This window comes from Carassius gibelio, chromosome A3 (genome assembly GCF_023724105.1).
Source record: "Carassius gibelio isolate Cgi1373 ecotype wild population from Czech Republic chromosome A3, carGib1.2-hapl.c, whole genome shotgun sequence".
In the NCBI taxonomy this organism is placed as follows: Eukaryota; Metazoa; Chordata; class Actinopteri; order Cypriniformes; family Cyprinidae; genus Carassius; species Carassius gibelio.
Window position 1 is genome coordinate 25,744,137 of NC_068373.1, and position 18,242 is coordinate 25,762,378.

At 36.7% G+C, this 18,242-nt stretch overlaps 1 protein-coding gene across 1 annotated transcript; it reads left to right on the top strand.

The window, feature by feature from the left end:
- The first annotated feature begins 1,315 nt into the window (after positions 1 to 1,315).
- On the top strand, positions 1,316 to 6,680 carry tnfsf18 (TNF superfamily member 18). The gene is made up of 3 exons (XM_052552696.1): positions 1,316 to 1,725; positions 3,603 to 3,666; positions 4,216 to 6,680. Exons 1-3 carry the CDS (start codon positions 1,534 to 1,536, stop codon positions 4,563 to 4,565), a joined length of 606 nt encoding a protein of 201 aa, XP_052408656.1. The 5' UTR covers positions 1,316 to 1,533; the 3' UTR covers positions 4,566 to 6,680.
- Positions 6,681 to 18,242: the final 11,562 nt, after the last annotated feature.

The window sequence follows — 18,242 nt, forward strand, 5'->3', positions numbered from 1 at the left end:
CCAGGGCCTTAAAAGCTGGGAAAATCTCTTGAGGCTTTAGAAAATGTTGATATTCCATCATTTCTCGCCTCGTGGTTTATTAGTTTATTATTTTTCTGCAGGTGTCATGAAACACTTTATCTGGCTGATGACAAGAGTCATTCATTCAGAGCATGTGTTTTATTAAACTTTCACAGGTAGACCACAGACTGGATCTCACAGCATGTACAGTACACATCATGACAGTAAACATATACAACACACACACATACACACACACACAAACGATAACGGAAACAGGAAACACAGGGCTAAAATACACATGGAATATAACGGGACACACCTTAAATTAATGAACAATCAAGACATGGGAGAAACTGGGTAATGGGGACCACATGGGGAGCAAAACAATACACGGAACAGCAGACAGTCCTTGGACGTGACATTATGCACCACATAACAGCGCCTTGGAGGTCCCTCAGGACAGGCTTGGACGGGATGCCTCTAAGGCGGTACCAGATCTGGGTCCCATGGCGGAGCAGGCAAACTAGGGAGCCATTGCAGAGCAGACAGTTCAGGAGCCCTGACCTCGGCACTCAGACCGACCTATAGTGGCTATCTCCATAGCTATGGGGAGAAACAAGAAAAGCAAAAGACTTTTCCAAAAACAGGAAATAAAATTGGGAGAAGGGGCGCCGCTTTCTTTGGTGGGTCCGGTATTCTGTCACGATGATACTACTGTGCTGGAGCGATGACCTAGGAGCATTTCCAACTAAAGTCTTTATTTGAAATGAATAAGAAACGTTTTGTGAGACGTCATGTGATGTCATGTGACACTGAAGACTGTATTAATGATGCTGGAAATTCAGCTTTGCATCACAGGAATAAATTTATAAATTCAGTAATTTTAACATGCTTTTTTTTTTAATGTTTGATCCATTCACATTTCCTATAATGTCTTAAACATAAACTGTTTATGGATATCTTAGTTATCTGTATTAATGTTTTTGTTAACACATGTCAGAACATGTTTAAGCAGAATAACAACATATGCAAAAAAAATACACATCGCACATTCAATTTAGTACTGGTATAAAGCGGTGTGGTAAATGTGGTGCCTACCACAATAAAGGACTCCTTCCTTATGTTCTGAACATGTCAGAACAAGTTATGGCAAGAAACACCTAAACTTGCACCTGTATACGTCAACATGGTATATGCTTCAAAACAGGTCTCATGTAGTGTGTCACATGTGGTCTAGAGAATGGGATGTTTTTTAGTATAAAAACTCCCAGCAGTCTATTAAAAGAACTGTAGGACCTGTCATATGCTGAGAAGCAGGAAAACAGACACTCACTTACACAATCAACCGAGCCATTATACAGGAAACTTGACACATTCTGAGGTTTGTCTACGGGCCAACCAGAAGACGAGAGGTGGAGGCCACGCTCATTCTGCATCATCAATCCCAGGCTTCGCAACCTCACCAGTGTTTTCGGTTCAGTTTGCTCACTCGTCTCTCACACTTGACCTGCGCTGAGGCTGTCGGGCACCATGTCTCTATCTGCCGAGTACTGCAGCGGTAAAATGGGTGACAGGGGGGGAGGTGGTGGTGGTGCTTTGGCCCATCAGAGGAGACTGATCCAGGGATTACTTGTTTGGGCCACCCTGCTCACTCTAGGATTGGGAACATTAATAACTCTCCACTTCAACCACAGAGAATCACCAGCTCCTAGTAAAGTGCAGGTATGGTTGAGATCTGTAATCTACAATTAATTAAAAATAAAGGTTCTTTACTGGCATTGATGGCTTCATGAAGAACATCCATGGAACCTTTCCATTGGTTTCTTATAATGAAAATAAATATTGTTTAAAGTATTAAAATGTTATTTGCACTAAGAGAAAAAAAAATGGTTCTCTGAAAGGTTGTTTGAGGAACCGAAAATGGTTCTTCTATGGCATCACTGGGAAAAACTTAATGTGTAGTAAAATTAAAATTAAAATTAATATAAACTCCTAACTGGTATTGTATTGTGTGAACTGGTTACATTGTTTCGGGTTCTGTTGTGGATTGCGTATCTGTATATTGGTGGGATACACTCAGACCACAGCGGCTGCTGACTCAAGACCGCAGATGTGTGTAATCACAGCACACTTATATTTACAGACACGACAGATTGAAATATATAAGCTCAAATGACTATATATTAAAATAGAATTTATTCACAGAAGCGGTTTTGTACCCTACTGTAAATAGCGACATATAGCTATTTGAATTTTAGTAACTGCTCTCTAAAAATACACGTTCCAATAGGGGGTTTTAGTAGCGATTCAATTGAAGAACAGTTTTGGGATCATAAGGAAGCTTTCAGTGAACAGTTTCTTAAAGAACCCTTTTTCTTAAGTGTGAAAGTGTGTATAAAAAGATCTGTACTCTTACAATAAGTAACCGTGCAATGACCACACGGTACAGTGAGTCATTTGTATACAGTAAGGAAACAGCTCATTTGGTAACAATGTGGAAACTCGGTATCAATATTGCAGATATCACTATCAGTCATCATCTCTTTCCAGCGCAGTGGCACGATCTGACTTTGCAGAAGATGCTTTTGTTTATCTGAACTGTGGAGAGTAATTAGCCATGATATCATGCCAGTTGGAAGGTCGGATCTATTGTTCCCAAATGAACGTCAAAACATATTGTGCACTGAACAATTCAGCACAGCAGAAAATAAGAGAGGAAACTCTCTATTGATACAGATCAGCATGTGATGCAATTCCACTTTATCATCGGTTTTGTGTTACAGTTTTGTCACATGCATCTCATTCAACTACTATTCTAGTGTGCTCAGTCAAAAAAAAATAAAAAAAAATAAAGAAATTCTATTTTGGGGTATATTTCAGAAGATTAAAATGTGGCTGTTAGTTTAAGAAATGCTAACTGGTGACTTGATTCAAAAGTAACACCTATAAGATATAAGAACCTGATTCTGATGCTTGAAAACGAAATTGGTTTAGGTCTGAAACTATACTTTCTCTTTAAAAGTTTTTTCCACACACACACACACACACACACACGAATAGATGTAGACGTATTGGACTGGTAAAGGCACACCAGCAACCGCAGAACAGCAGAAGAACAATCATGACATCATTCCACTGAGGGGAAATGCCACTCCACCACCCATCCTTTTCCCTGATAATGTTTTTTGTTCTGTTTGTCTGACATCAGAAGCACAACATATTGCACAATCGTACCTTTTACATACATTTGGAAAAAAACAAAATGTTTGGAAGGAAAAAATAAGTGGCAGTGCTCTAGTGGCCACCCATAGGAACCTAGCAACCACCCTGAACATCATACCAACCACCTAGCCTTGCAATTAAACCACCTTAGCAACATCTAACTACTGTATCTATTAATCTATAAAATCTTAAATGCTATACAAATGCTTAATGCTCAAGGTTTTTACAACTTTGTTAAAATTTCAGGCAATGCATTCAAAGTCCTTATGGACATTCCTTTCTTAGTTTTGTTTAGTAAAATTGTACTATATTTTGCTTTAGAGAATGTGTGAAAGATTAAAGGCCTTGATATTCTCTAATTCTTTTTACGCCAACAGACTCCGGGAAACATCATCCAAGCTAACATCAAAGAAACTCCTCTAATGGTATTTTCACCAAACTGTAAGTCAGCATTTTGAAGCTTTTAGAGTTTAAAGAGTTCATTTTATCTGTCTTCAGCTTGTAATGTAGCCACAAAAACTATTTGGACACTTAATTCAAAAAAGTTTGAAATGTATCCATGTATTTACATTATACAGCAAAATATAAGAATTATAGCACAATGTAGTCTAGAAATAGGTTTGTCTGATTTACATATATAATACATTTCAAAAGTTTAGGGTCAGTACAATTTTTATGTTTTCAGAAAGAAGCCTCTAACACTTACCAAGACTGCATTTGTAATATGTTTTAAAAAGCTGAATTTTCAGCATCATTACTCCAGACTTCAGTGACATGATCCATCAGACATCATTCTAATATGCTGATTTGCTGCTCAAGGAACATTTCTTATTATTATCAATGTTGACAAGCAGTCGTGCTGCTTAATATTTTGTAGAAACTGTGATTTTTTTTTTTTTTTTTGAGATCTCTTTGATGAATAGAACATTCAGAAGAACAGCAGTTATTTGATCTATTGTTAGCATGACCTTTCTGTCTTTCTGTTCACAGGGAAAGTCTCAGACAAGGTGAATTTACTTCGGTGGAAAACAGTGCGTCCTGATTTCATCAAGGGAGAGGGAAAGGAAAAGTTGATGGTGAAAGAGTACGGCCAATATTTCCTGTACCTGCAGGTCACCCTTCACCCTCAGGAGAAAGCAAACCATACAATCACTTTGCAATCAGAAAAACGACAAGAGATTTTAAAAGGTCTGATCAATGGATCAAAACTCTCAACTATCTTCTTAGCTAATGGCATTCCCCTGGATAGCAATGATACTCTGCATGTGACTTGCCATCCGGAAGCCAAAATCCAGGCCTCTCACACAGAAACCTACCTGGGTGTGATCAAGCTTAGTTAAACCTGAATCTAGACCAAAGACTGAAATGGATTTGTGACAGTATTGAATGTGGACTCACTCCGCACTGATCTGCTGGGTTTTATGTGTTTTACATCTTAGCTTTTTTTTCTTTTTTTTTTTTTAAAGTGACATCTCCAAAGCTCTCTTCCTTTATTGCACTATATTTGACCTTTTCCCCACTCAATGGATGAAGTGTCACTGAATGTCCAAGTATGGCCGAATCCTGAATGTTACCAATGTAAAATTGGCACCCTATTGACGCACTTTATATATACACATGTATATGTATTTGTGTGAAACCTGACCCTTTGCTAAGGCCCCGAACTGCTCCAAATATTTCTGAAACACTCTCACTTTGGTATTGTGAGTTCCTTAGTCCACACTACAACACCTGAGTCAATAGAAAAGTTAGTTAAAGTCATTTAGGTCTCCTTACTGACGACACATTTGTTTGAGAATTATGATCAACATAATTTATCTAGCATGAACATGTCGAGATTTATTTAACAAGAAAGGGCGATAAATACCACTTGTTTTCTCTTTTGGTATCTTGGGTCACTATTTTAAGCTCCTCAACAACAATATATCTGGATAATTTCTATATTTTTTTCTTTTAAAACTGGTCTCAAATAGCAGATCAGCGACAGCTGTTAGTTGCAGCAAAGATGGGGACTTAGCAAAGGGTCACATGCACACAACGGAGAGTATCAGGATACCTCCCTTCAACAAAGCACAAAAATTAAGCCTGGATTCAGAATGGCAGACTTGCATACTACAAGTACTACAAATGGCAGTTCAACCAAAAATTTATATTCTTTCATTATTTACCCACGTTTTTCCAAACCTTTATGAGTTTTCCGAGATATTTTGAGGAATGTGGATTGCTGGTCCCCATTGACTTCATAGTGTTTTCTTCCATACTAATTGTTTACTTACCGACATCCATAAAATATGTTTTGTTGTGTTGAACAGAAGAAAGAATCTCATACAGTTTTGGGACAACTTGAGGGTTAGTAAGTGTCAACAATATTTGGATTGAACTATCCTTTTAATGTGGCAGAGTATGCTACTATGCTATTTCCAAGTTTTCGCCAACAAATATGTCATTGGTCAGGTGGTATATTAAGAGTGGCAAGCCACTGAAAGTGTATTTATAATTGTTAATATCACGTGTATGTGTGTTTTCTTGTTTGTTCTTTATTTCTTATTTTGTCATATTTATCTGCATTTATGGCTGTTGATCATGAGTCAGCAAAATGTTTTTAGGGTACTTAAATGTCTTTGAAAATCATTGGTTTAGACTAAAGAAACAAATCTAAGAGTCTTTAAACAAAAGACCTGTTCAAGCAAAACATTTCACAACAATGACTTTTTGCTGATTATAAAACAGTAGTATGCTGTTTTAGGACATGCGTACCATTCAAAATTAAGACTTTGAGAATGAAGAAAAAATGACACTTTATGACAGTGAGATGTTACTGGATCATGCTAATGAAATGAACAACACTTGTGGAAACTCCGAAACCTTTTGTGAAGAGCTGACTTCATACATCCACTAAAACTATCTTGACTCCAGCTGGTTAAATGTCATTTCACAAATTGCTCAGAAAGTGACAGTAGTTCTGAGAAACTCTCTAGCTTCCTTTGTTTGCAGATGCCACTGGTTTGAAAGACTGTTTAATGTAGAGGGTTATTCTTAACCCTCAAAATCTGATATAAAAAGCTATATGTTCTATTGAGAACAACAACATTTCAACTAAAATGATTACACCACAAGATGCTTATGAGGTCATTAGTTGGACATTTGTGGACAATCAAATAATGAGAAATGTCATGAAAATTATTACAATAACATTCCATGTATATCTTATGTATCTCTTGACCACAGACCTCTATCTGGAAATCAGGATCTAATGACATTGTACTGACTTATGGCATGGTAAAGTATGACCCAAGTCACTTTTTGGGATCACTAAATATGGATGAATCGATGTTTTGTTTTATTATTGTCCCAAGATCTCATTTTTTGTAGGTCTGATTGTATGATATAGGTATATCTGACAAAAAGCTTATACAGTGTAAGGCAGTTGTTGGAATAAACAATATTTACCTTCTGCCAGTGTCATGTGCATTTCTTTGCCTTGTTTTAATCGTTTTTGTGATGACTAATTTATACTGGCGGTAGACTGGTAGTCTGATATGCTTAAAAGAACGAGACCGATAATGATAAGACTTTCCATTTAGGTGGGTGTGAGGGAGCAGAAACACAGCTTCACAGCACTGACTCATTGCTACTAATCCATCAGCAAACATCTCAGATGTTGGTTATTCTGGTTAGCTGTGGGTTTCAACACCGACATTTGTTCAATAATCATCTCAAGTTGATGTAATTTAGAATGTAATTTAATCTTAACTTGGCACTAAACTGAACCATATTTGGTTACCTCTGAGCTTTGTGTTATGGTCTTTGTGATGCATCTCATAGATCTCGAAACTAATGTCATCATTCTGTAACTGTGACATCATGTTTCGATGACTCAATAGCGGGACCCTCTTTTTGAAAAGAAAGTGAAAGGATGCGTCAACCATAACGTCACTCCGCACATCTCATCTGCTGCTTTCGAGGAACCCTTTGTGACCTAATCAGGACTTATACCTTTAGACACGCTTGCAAACAAGCATGCACTGGCGCTTTACGGGCCCAGTTAGGGCTAGCCTGAGTGCCCCCAATTCTGAGATTTGCTTATTGGCAAAACACTGACCCTTTAATGTTGGCCCTGCACGGGAAGCCATCACTTAGCCCACACTATTAATCTACAACGGGGTGCCCAACCTTGTCCTGATCAACAGGCCTGAACCAACTATATAGGATCTGAAGGAGCACTTGATAATTAAAGACAGGTTTGTTTAATCAGGGCTGGAACTGAACTCTGTAGTAAGCTTCATCTCCAGGAACAGGATGCACCCTGATCTATAACAATACATCTGTTTCACTTTAAATCAGGGATGTCAAACTCAATTCCTGCAGGGTTGAAGCACGGCAGAGTTTAGATTCAACCCTAATTAAACACACCTGATCCAAACTAATTAAGTCCTTCAGGCTTATTTGAAAACTACATGGTATAGGGGTTGGAGCAGAGAAAATGCTGCAAGTCTCTGGGCCTCCAGGAATTGAGTTTGTCAACCCTGCTTTAAATACTTTTCAGCTACTATAGCTTAAGTCTATTGGAAAATGCTTCGTGACTAAGGTTTAAATGTCAAAAATTTACAGATCATATCAAATCAACAGATTTTTTAAATACAAAATAGATAACGTTCAGTTCAGGTTAAATATTGCTACACATAGCTAAAAAAATTAAATAAAACAAGGCAGACAGAGCAATGTAAGATTGTAGGATTTCATCATGTAAAAGATGATGTGTGCAAAAGTGTTACCTGTAGTACCTCAATGTCCAGACACTCTCCATACTGAAGTAGGCTGATAGCAAATGAATAATCCAACCTCTTGTAATGAAAACAAGTCACAGCTCCTAACAATCCAAAAATAGTCCAGACTATGGTCTTGTGTCAAAAAGAACGTTCCATCCATATTTTATATGGACCATGATGTGGTAACCTCACCAATAAAGAGTCCTTCTAAAATGCATACATATACACTGTATTAAACTCTTAGCATCAATCCAAACATAGGCCATACATACAAAAAAAAAACATCAGCAATGTGAACATTTATATATATATAATTTATTTTGAAAAAGCCCTTTAGACTGGGCTTGAAAAGACGCATTTTCTAACGAGGACATAGCACAATGTGTTCAGCAAGTTAGCCATGCTGGCTACTGCTGCTTGCTATTGCTAACTCTGTCTACATGACTTTACTTAAAGAAGCATTGCATAGGTTCTGAAATGTCTTACCCTTGAGGAACTGCAGCCAGTCTCATGCTCGTTCTCAGTGCGCAAACTCGTACGAGCACGACCACATCAACCAGGGTTGCCGCAGCAACCACTGACTCCGGTTGCTCTCTCTTTTTGCCACACTAGATACTTTTTTTTTTTTTTCTTTTTACTTACGAGGAGTATCCGTGGGTGTCTGAATTGTGCTGCCAGAGGCTGGTCGCTTCTTTCTATCCACAGAGTCCATCTGAAAACACTATTGCCACTGCTTACTATAATGGCTGGAGTGCCTTACGGTTGTAAGCAGGGGGCAAGGAACTCGACCGGAAGTTGAAGTCAGGTGGTGGCTGCCATCTTTTAGCAGAACTTCACTTGCGTTAGCATTCCCTTTGACTCCAATTCATTTTGCCGTCACTTTGACAGCGAATAACTTTACATCTGACGCGTTTAAAGACTCCGTTTGTCCATTATTTATTTCTAAAGATACACGACAATGTATAAAGGGCTCCATTACCTTCTATGTTACATTATGGCCCCGTATAAACAGTTTTTGTAAAAAATAGGCTAACGATTGCGTCATAACCACTCGTCTCTCTGTCGCATTACCATACAGACAGGAGGAGAAGCTCGCAGGCAATTAACTTAATATGGCGTACTGGCGTTACATTTTAAAATACTATACAAAATAATTAATCAGAATACTTACTCCTGCTCACTCACGACAAAGAACTCCCCGCTCAAGCTCGCCGTCTCTGCAAGATTAACAATGGCAGTTTGCACGCACAGCCACTTAGAAGATTTACATCTGTCAGACAGGTTGCTGACATCGTCAAGCTCAGAAACGGAAGTGCTAAAAAACGCTAAAAATGGGCTTCACTTGTCTCAATAGAGTTCCAATGGGGTCGCTGTGTCCATTTCTTTTACTGTCTATGGTTGTAAGCCCAAGTACATGAGAAACGCGCATGACGTCACATTTTTTGAATTTTCGACTCCTCCACAAACAATTGAGCCTACAGGCTAATAGAGGCAACCGTGGTGGACAGTCGAGGATTCATTCTTTTCTTTTTTTCACATCATGGTTGGCTCATACATGTACAAATGAAAACTCTATCTTAAAGATTTTTTTAAGTAAAAACTTCCTCCACATAGCTCCTTTAAAGGGGAGTGAAATGCTCGTTTTCACTCAATATCCTGTTAATCTTGAGTACCTATAGAGTAGTACTGCATCCTTCATAACTCCAAAAAGTCTTTAGTTTTATTGTATTCATAAGAGAAAGATAGTCTGTACCGATTTTTCCCGGAAAAACACGACCGGCTGGAGGCGTGACGTGTGGGCGGAGCTAAAGAATCACGAGCGCCAGTAGGCTTTTGCGTTGAGAGCGTTTGGAAGCTGTGACATTACAGAGAGGACAAAATCAACCAAAACAAACCATGCTAACAGTCAGATGCAGCGTATATTTATGATCCAGAATCAGATCAAGAGGCTGAAATTTAACAAGAGCAGCATCAGCAACGACGTCTCTATGTGGTATGTATTGAAACTGTATATATTTGCTTAGCGGTTTTGGAAAATGACTAAGTTCCACTTTGTTGTCTTTTTTTTTTTTTTTTTTTTTTTAAGCTGTACATGTGGAAAGTGCAGTTTGATGACAACATCGCATGTTGTTTACTTGATGTGATTACGCGCCGATAGCTAAGTTAACAACACAGAGATATTTGAAGCAGTTTTACTCACCGCATGCGGTTCCAACACACGATCGTGACCCTTTTTTGTTGGGACTGCATTATCTTTAAGAAATAAACGATGTGCAAATCCGGCGTCAAACTGGGCATTGTTTGTAAAACAAGCATCTTCGAAATGCAGGGAACAAACACTTGCACAACTCCGTCGATGCTCTGTAAAAATAAACTCCATCCACTGGTCCCTTAATGCTGTTTTTTTTTTGGTAATCTGTGTAGAGTTGTCTTGCCCTGGCAACCAAAAACACACTTCTTTTGTGACATTTCGCGACGCTCTCACTCTGATAAGTGAATGTCTGTTGTGCTCTCAGTGCTCTGCTATAAGGGAGTGCACGCTCTTCCGGCAGAAGTGCCCTTAGCACCCATATAAGGAAATTCCACTCCATCTAACGTCACACAGAGCCATACTCGAAAAAAACTTTCCGAAACTTGTGACAAACCGGAAGGAGTATTTTTGGAACAGAAATACTCCTTCAAATGTACAACTTAATTTTTGAAACTTTGTCCATGTTTAGCATGGGAATCCAACTCTTTAACAGTGTAAAAAACTCAGCATGAAATAGCATTCCCTTTAAGGAGACCTAAAACACTCTGGCACCTCTAATGGTAAGGAAGAAAACTGCCCACAAATATTAAATTAAGGTGGGCTGTCACATAGTGTGGCAATAAAAACAGACCTAAGCGAACAACAGCCTTTAAAAATGCCTTAAAATGCACTAAAAATTAGGCAATAGTGATTTTTTTAATGATTTAATTTATTTAGGCCTACATTACGTATTACAAATGTCTCCAAAGGGCACCAAAGGCATGGCAATTGCTGTTGTTACACTTGCAAGACAATCCTTGTTTAATATTGACCAAACATTTAATTCAAATATCTACCTAATCTTTCATTTTTGGCCATTTTTTTATGATAGAAATGCTACAGCCTCTATAATTAAAAAAAACTATCCATGGTTTTATTTTAGTAAAACTGCTTAATTTTCTTTGAATGATTGAGACTTAAAAAATCAAACAGACAACTCTATTAATAAAATCATAGCCATAGGAGGTAACTCTCTTTTGGTTTTGTTGTTGTTGTTGTTAAAACCATGTTTTATCACACTGACTGCTCTTAATTTACTTATGTTTATTTAAAACTAGCAATAACTGTTTATTTAAAAGTGCATTCAGTAATTCATCAGTGACTAATATATTCTGTTTCATTTAATGCAGGCTCAGTGCTTTAACTGTTGACAACAAAGACCCAATTACCCACATTGAAAGGCTTGGAAGAGCAAGGACAATATGTAATATAACTCGGATTGGATTATTCTGAAAAAATTAAGGCACATACACCTAAGATGCATCGAGGCTGAGTGGAAGATAGATGAATTTTCATTCTCGGGTGAACTAACCCTTTAACAAGCACTACAGATGGTTTCTCCTCCGCCTTGTTTTATGTTTATGGCCCAACTCACCTCACTCAGTTTCCCAGTCAAAAACACACACATTTCTGTTCATTTTCCAACTAGGAAATTAGTATTTACGAAAATTCAGACAACACGCGAGGACAGCATTAGCCATTTTGGGCCACAAGTAGGCAACACTGGCACCGGCGGTAGTTTCAGAAACAAAACGAAATGGAAAAGACAGAACAACAAGAAAATAACTTTGAAAGTAGGAAGGAGTACACAATAATATCTAGACTCCGTATTGGTCACACAGCTCTTTATGATTCACTATTTATTATTGGTAAAAATGAATCCTGTAATGGCAATAAATGTGGTAAACCAGAGACTGTGGAACATATACTATTACATTTTGAAGCATATGAAAGAGAAAGAATGCGATGAAAGCAATGGGCTTACTAAATATGATTTAAGATCACATAGTGAAGTGTAAAGTATATTGTATCTTTTTTTTAGAAATGATATTGGACATCATGCTCCACACTCCAGTCCAGTAGGTGGCAGAAATTAACTATTTAAGTGGGTTTACCAAACGGCATTAAAAGAAAAGTAGAACAAGAACAAGAAACGACTGAAGAACGCAACAACAGTAGACCAAAATATAAAGACATTTACACTACAAAGAAAGTTTAATCGCTCATACCTTCAGAAGAGAAATAGCGCAGACAATGGACAAAGATAACTTTGAAAAATTGTAACTTTGCGTCCAAACTGATGTAATCTTTGGACATTCAGACAACAGCCTTCCTCACTGGGGTTTTACTATAAATAAAACCAGAAAGCCATAGTTAAACTATGGTTACCACAAATGAACCAGGGTTTTGCTTCACTTACCATATATTTAACCATACAAACGGTAGTCAATGGTCCAAAAAACTAAACATGGTTACTACACATTTACTACATTAAAACCATGGTTAATTTTCATAAGGGTTATAATACTTCCTTTTAGTTTTTCTTTTCAAATATAGCAACATATTTATTGAGTATTTTTCTAAATCTTCCCTGTGTTGGTAACTTGGTTTTCTCCTCACCAAACACTGAGGGGAAAAAAAAAAGTATAAATACTCTTCATAACAAAAATCTACATAAATACAAGCAACACCTTTTTGTGAGTTAAATTAAGGTAAGGTAATAATTGCTGGTAACTGGATTTTATAGTGTATCATGATACTGAATACACTAAGACAATGTGTAAAACTAGATTTACATTAAAAATACAGTTTTATAAAGACTGAGAAGCAAAATCATGTTTATCAGTTTTCAATGGTTATTTGACATTCTGAGGTAAAACTGGCAAAAACAGTCAGGTGGCTATACGAGCTTAAAACTGTGGTAAACTTAAATGTTAAACTGAACGAACAGCAAGAATTTAGCTGATCTCAAATAAGCTTGACTTAATGACAAGATCTTTGATAATCCTACGCATTAATAATGATGCATACAGAGAATCGTGAAACAGAGTGCTAATTCTAAAGGTTCACATCCTGTCTTTCCTGAGTGGGTGTTCCTCTTTTCTTTTCTTTAGTTCTTTCACATTTTTATGTGACTGTTTCCTATAAAATGGAAAAGGTCAATCACCCTCACTTTAGACACCATTAGGTCCATACTTTTGTCAAAACCAGCTCCACAGATCCACCTCCACAGACGAGGAAGCTTTTCTGCTGTGTCTGCTTCTGTTACTGAAGGAATCTTGATTTCAGTGACGTCACCTGGACATTAATCAGCTTCGTTTCACATCTCACCATCTTTTATTTCCTGAGATCACTTTCCTAACATCTTTCTCACCATATGTCGCCGAAAATGAAATTGAAATATGTTAATTTAATGCTCTTGTGTCTCCTTTTTTGAGAAAAATAACTCATAGTATTCATCTCACACATTTCCTTTTCCTTTATTTGAACTGTCTCAGCAGTTGCCATGCTCTCCATCAATAATGCATCTCTGCCAAGATCTCAGATCATTGTCAGGCTGGGGGCAAAGAGGCAGTGTCACTTGAACTCCCACATTTTGGCAGCAGAGGGAGCTATTTTACTTACTGCTTATCTGATCAGTGATGGGCTGTGTTCCATTCCATTCTTAAGTGCTCACCCATATACTCTAATCCTTTCGAGGGGTTTAACCTCCAGAGTGTGTGCTTCAATTAGGTGAAAAACTGTTCTTTGGAGCACCCTTCTGCTTCATCTTGCCAAGGCAATTAAGATAAAAAAAATTAAGCTTGCATCTTGCAAAGGGCCCATCTTTATTCTGATGGGCCTTATGAAGTGGCCAATTTTCAGCAGTTTGTCTTAGATTGACCCTTCAATAATGTTGCCACGATTGTTCTTGCTCCAAAGTAACATTTATTTGGTGTATTTATGCTGTTTGTAATGCAGCTTGAACTATGCTGACAAAAGTAAAACTGTTTGTTGAAAGGTACACTCTTCACCCTATGTATTTTTCTTACATAAATAGCCGGTAACGTTTTGTAATGTTTTATTATTTACTCTAAATTCTGTAGTTGTTGTTTCAACCCTATAATGCTGTTATCTGTATCTTCTAAAAACATATGATAGCTTTGCATGATCAATAGACTGAAATGTATATTATGAATTTGATCTTTCCATCCATAGCAGCTCTCAGTTCTCATTCTTCATTGCGCATTATGAAACTGGGATATGACACTCACACGAGAACAGGGCGCGTTGGTCTCAATGGTCTCTGCAAAGCCAGCATGCCATGCTTAAAAGTCCTGTTTTTGAATCTGAATGCAGTCAACAATGAGATTTGAGAGTGAAAAATCAGTGAGTAATGACTTAAGTATGTTCCGCACATAAAGCTATCATACAAAGTCTGCTTTTACAATGAAGAATTTGGAAAAATAATGACAGAGATGACCTATTCCCTTAAGATATTCTGTACAACAACAGTGAACTAGATTAAAAAATTTGTAGACAAACTTTAAGTTGGCTTGAAAAAGCCTAAATAGAAAGTTTGAAAATGTTTTAAAGCTTGCAGACTGAAATTTAAAATAGTTTTAAAGATAAAAGTTTGAATGTTTTCAGGTCAATACAGTCATCAGGACAGGTATAAAGTATGTTTTTACATGATTAGCATGTTTTAGGATGATTAGTATGTTACTAGCATGTTTATTGCATGATTAACATGTTACTAGCATGTTTCTTGCATGATTAACATGTTACTAGCATGTTTCTAGCATGATTAGCAAGTTACTAGCATTTTGTTAACATGTTTTAGCAAGTTACTAGTATGTTGCTAGCATGATTAGCAAGTTACTAGCATGTTTTTAACATGATTAGCTAGTTACTAACATTTTGTAAACATGTTTCTAGCATGATAAGCAAGTTACTAGCATGCTGTTAACATGATTAGCAAGTTACTAGCATGTTGCTATCATGATTAACATAATACTAACATGATTCTATGCATGATATTAGCATGTTTAACAAGTTGTTATATGTTTCTAGCATAATTACCAAGTTGCTAGCATGTTGTTAACATGATTAACAAGTTTACAAGCATGTGGCTAGCATGATTCTGTAATGATGAACATGTTTCTAGCATGATGCTAGCATGTTTCTAAAATGTTTAACAAGTTGCTAGCATGTTTCTAGCATGATTAGCAAGTTACTAGCATGTTGTTACTAGCATTAGCAAGTTACTAGAATGATTTACAAGTTCCTAGCATTTGGTTAACATTTTTCTAACATGATTTGCAATTTACTAGCATGTTGTTAGCACATTGTAAGCATGTTGTAAGCCTTTTTTGCATGATAAACAAGTCCTAATGCTAATCCAGCTAAATTTAAATTTGTATGCCCCCTGGCTCAGGCTTCAGGCCAATTATCAAATCATAGCTCAGATGCAGGCCGGGCCTCGGGCCTGTTTTAGGCTTCACTTTATTTATATATTTTAGACATCCATCAATTAGTAATTAAAAAAAATGGCAGCACTGGTGGAAACAACACGAGACTGTGCTACCGCGACAGCATGGTAATAGTAAGAAGACAAATAGTAAGAAGATACTCGTCATCTCCTCATTAGATGGACCTTTAGAGAGAAGCATCCTTACGGATTATGATAATAAATTAAAGGGTTTTTGTTTTTGATTTGTTTTATTTAGTTAAGTAGTAATTTAAAGCTGTTTATCATGTCTTTGAGGCATGTATTTGCTGAGTTTCGGTAACTCCTGTTAAAAACAAAATGGCGGAAAGTGCATCATGTTTGTTTTCTTTATTTTATAAAAGCACAACCTTTTGTTGAAGTTGTGAGTGCACAAAAATAAAAGTAGACCTTTTTCAGTTACGAATGATTACTCTTACCTTTATGAGCAAAAATGATGGCTGGTAATTCTGATAAGCTGTGGGACATGGGCCTAGCTAGGGCCTAAATCTGAGGTCCGTTCAGGGCTCTAACCAGTTGATTCCGTTTTTTTTAAAAAATTGCTATAAGCCAGTTAAGACCAGCCTGGCCTGCTAAAAAGTGTCCAAAACCACTTTAAAACCAGGTTGGAAGACCAGCCAAAGCAGTCAATCAGCTTGGTTTTAGCTGTATTTTCAGTAGGGAGTTGTTAAGCTTTGCTATAGCAATAGACAGCTTAAATACACATTATGTCTTATGGTATAAAAGTGTAGTTCAGTTAGAAAAGTTAAGCAACCCGAGTCAGACCAGTCTGAATGTTTGACCCGAGTTTGGTAGTTGTAGCTTTAAAAGTCTATGAGGATATACATTTAAAAATTTGGTCTCAAGAAGAAGATTAAATCGGATTTCAGTAAGTTGGCATTTTCAAGCCAACATAGTAAGATCAGTAACTTGATATGAAATTTGAATTTGAGCAATCGGGGTTTTTGTTGTTATTGTTGTTGTTTATTTGCTAAAACCTTTTTTTATTAACACTAGCTTCGAAATTAGCAACACTTCTGATTTTAATCTTTGGTCTCTTTAAAACAAAACCACACACTTTACAGATACTATATAGTGGAAATTGAAAGGGTAGGAAAATCCAGACAAATGACTTTCGGTTTCACCCTACCAAAACAGAAGAAAGGCTAAATATGCTAATGAGCAGAAACACTGGATACATCTACAAAGGAACTATATACACATGCACCCATCAGCACAAGAAAAGTCTGTGGATGAACTAGTAAACACAAAAAGACATTCCTATTCAGATTAGTCCACTTAAAGCCATGCCTGACACCACGACATCAAACATCATCATCACACTGACAACACAGACCCATCAAACTCTTTTTGGATAATGTCATGAATGTTGGGCCTACCAATTCACTTTGTCTTAAGTGTGATATGACAAATGTACTGCTGCTGTGTTGGTTGGAATCTTCCACCAAGCTAGTTAGAAAAGCTTCAGTCTTCAGACAGACAGATCTGAGTCAGCGAAACAGCCACACTCGTACCTGTCTATGCGGGTAGCATCCCCCACCCCCATTTCCTCTGCAGTTTACTTGCTCTGCTAAGAATACACAGCAGTGTGGGTGTTCACACACACACACACAAAAAAATAAAAAAAAAATCTTCTTAGAATAAGATGAAATAAAACAGGCCCTGATTCAAACGATAAATGCTGTTTTGTGCACAACAGAGCTTTTCTCCAAACTCATCTCAGTGAAGTTCTTGAAATGTTTGTTGCAGTGGAACGCCGAAGTCATCTGATGCATCTTAAACAGGTAGCATCTCAAAAGACAAATGACTCAAGTCTCTCCACTCCGAGGAGATCAAAGGATAAGATGAGTCAGAAAAAAAATTGCATTATGAATTAAAAAATTGCTGGTAAAGCGAGATTTATGTGTCACTGTAGTGGATGACCAGGAAAAGGTCAAACCACAGCAATTTTCTTGCAAGTGACTAATCTCTGCAGTGCAATTATGTAACAGCGTGTGATGATGAGCAGACTGAGGTTTTTCATATCTTTATTTTGATTAGGAAATGTGTTCAAAAGTGTGCAGATCCATGAACACTCTTATAGCTAATGTGATATATATATAGGGAGAGAAAGAAAGCCTACATATTTTTGAGAAAATGCTTTTATTTTGCAATTACATATTTCAGTGGGAGTCAATATTGACATATCAGGATGTTCAAACAAACTGAACAAGGGATTACAATGCTATTTACAAAATCACACTCTTCAAAAGCTGTCAGTGCTTCCATTTAATTGCATATATATAAGTTAATTACATATAAGTACTGTATTAAAAAGTATATAATAATATTTAAAATGTGCAAAACATATAAAGTCATATATATATATATATATATATATATATATATATATATATATATATATATATATATATATATATATATATATATATATATATATATATATATATATATATATATATATATATATATATATATCATAATTATTTGTAATAATTACATGATGTGGTGATTAATTAATCTAATTAATCACTCATCAAAATTTGGAGAAATTACTCTGGAAATATAATTTAAAGTCATTGTGCAAAGCATCAAATAGAAATTACAAAAAGTAGGCTAAGCAAAAAATATTTAGTTTATAAAATGTATTCAATATACTCTTTTGGACAATGTGAGTAAATGATGACAG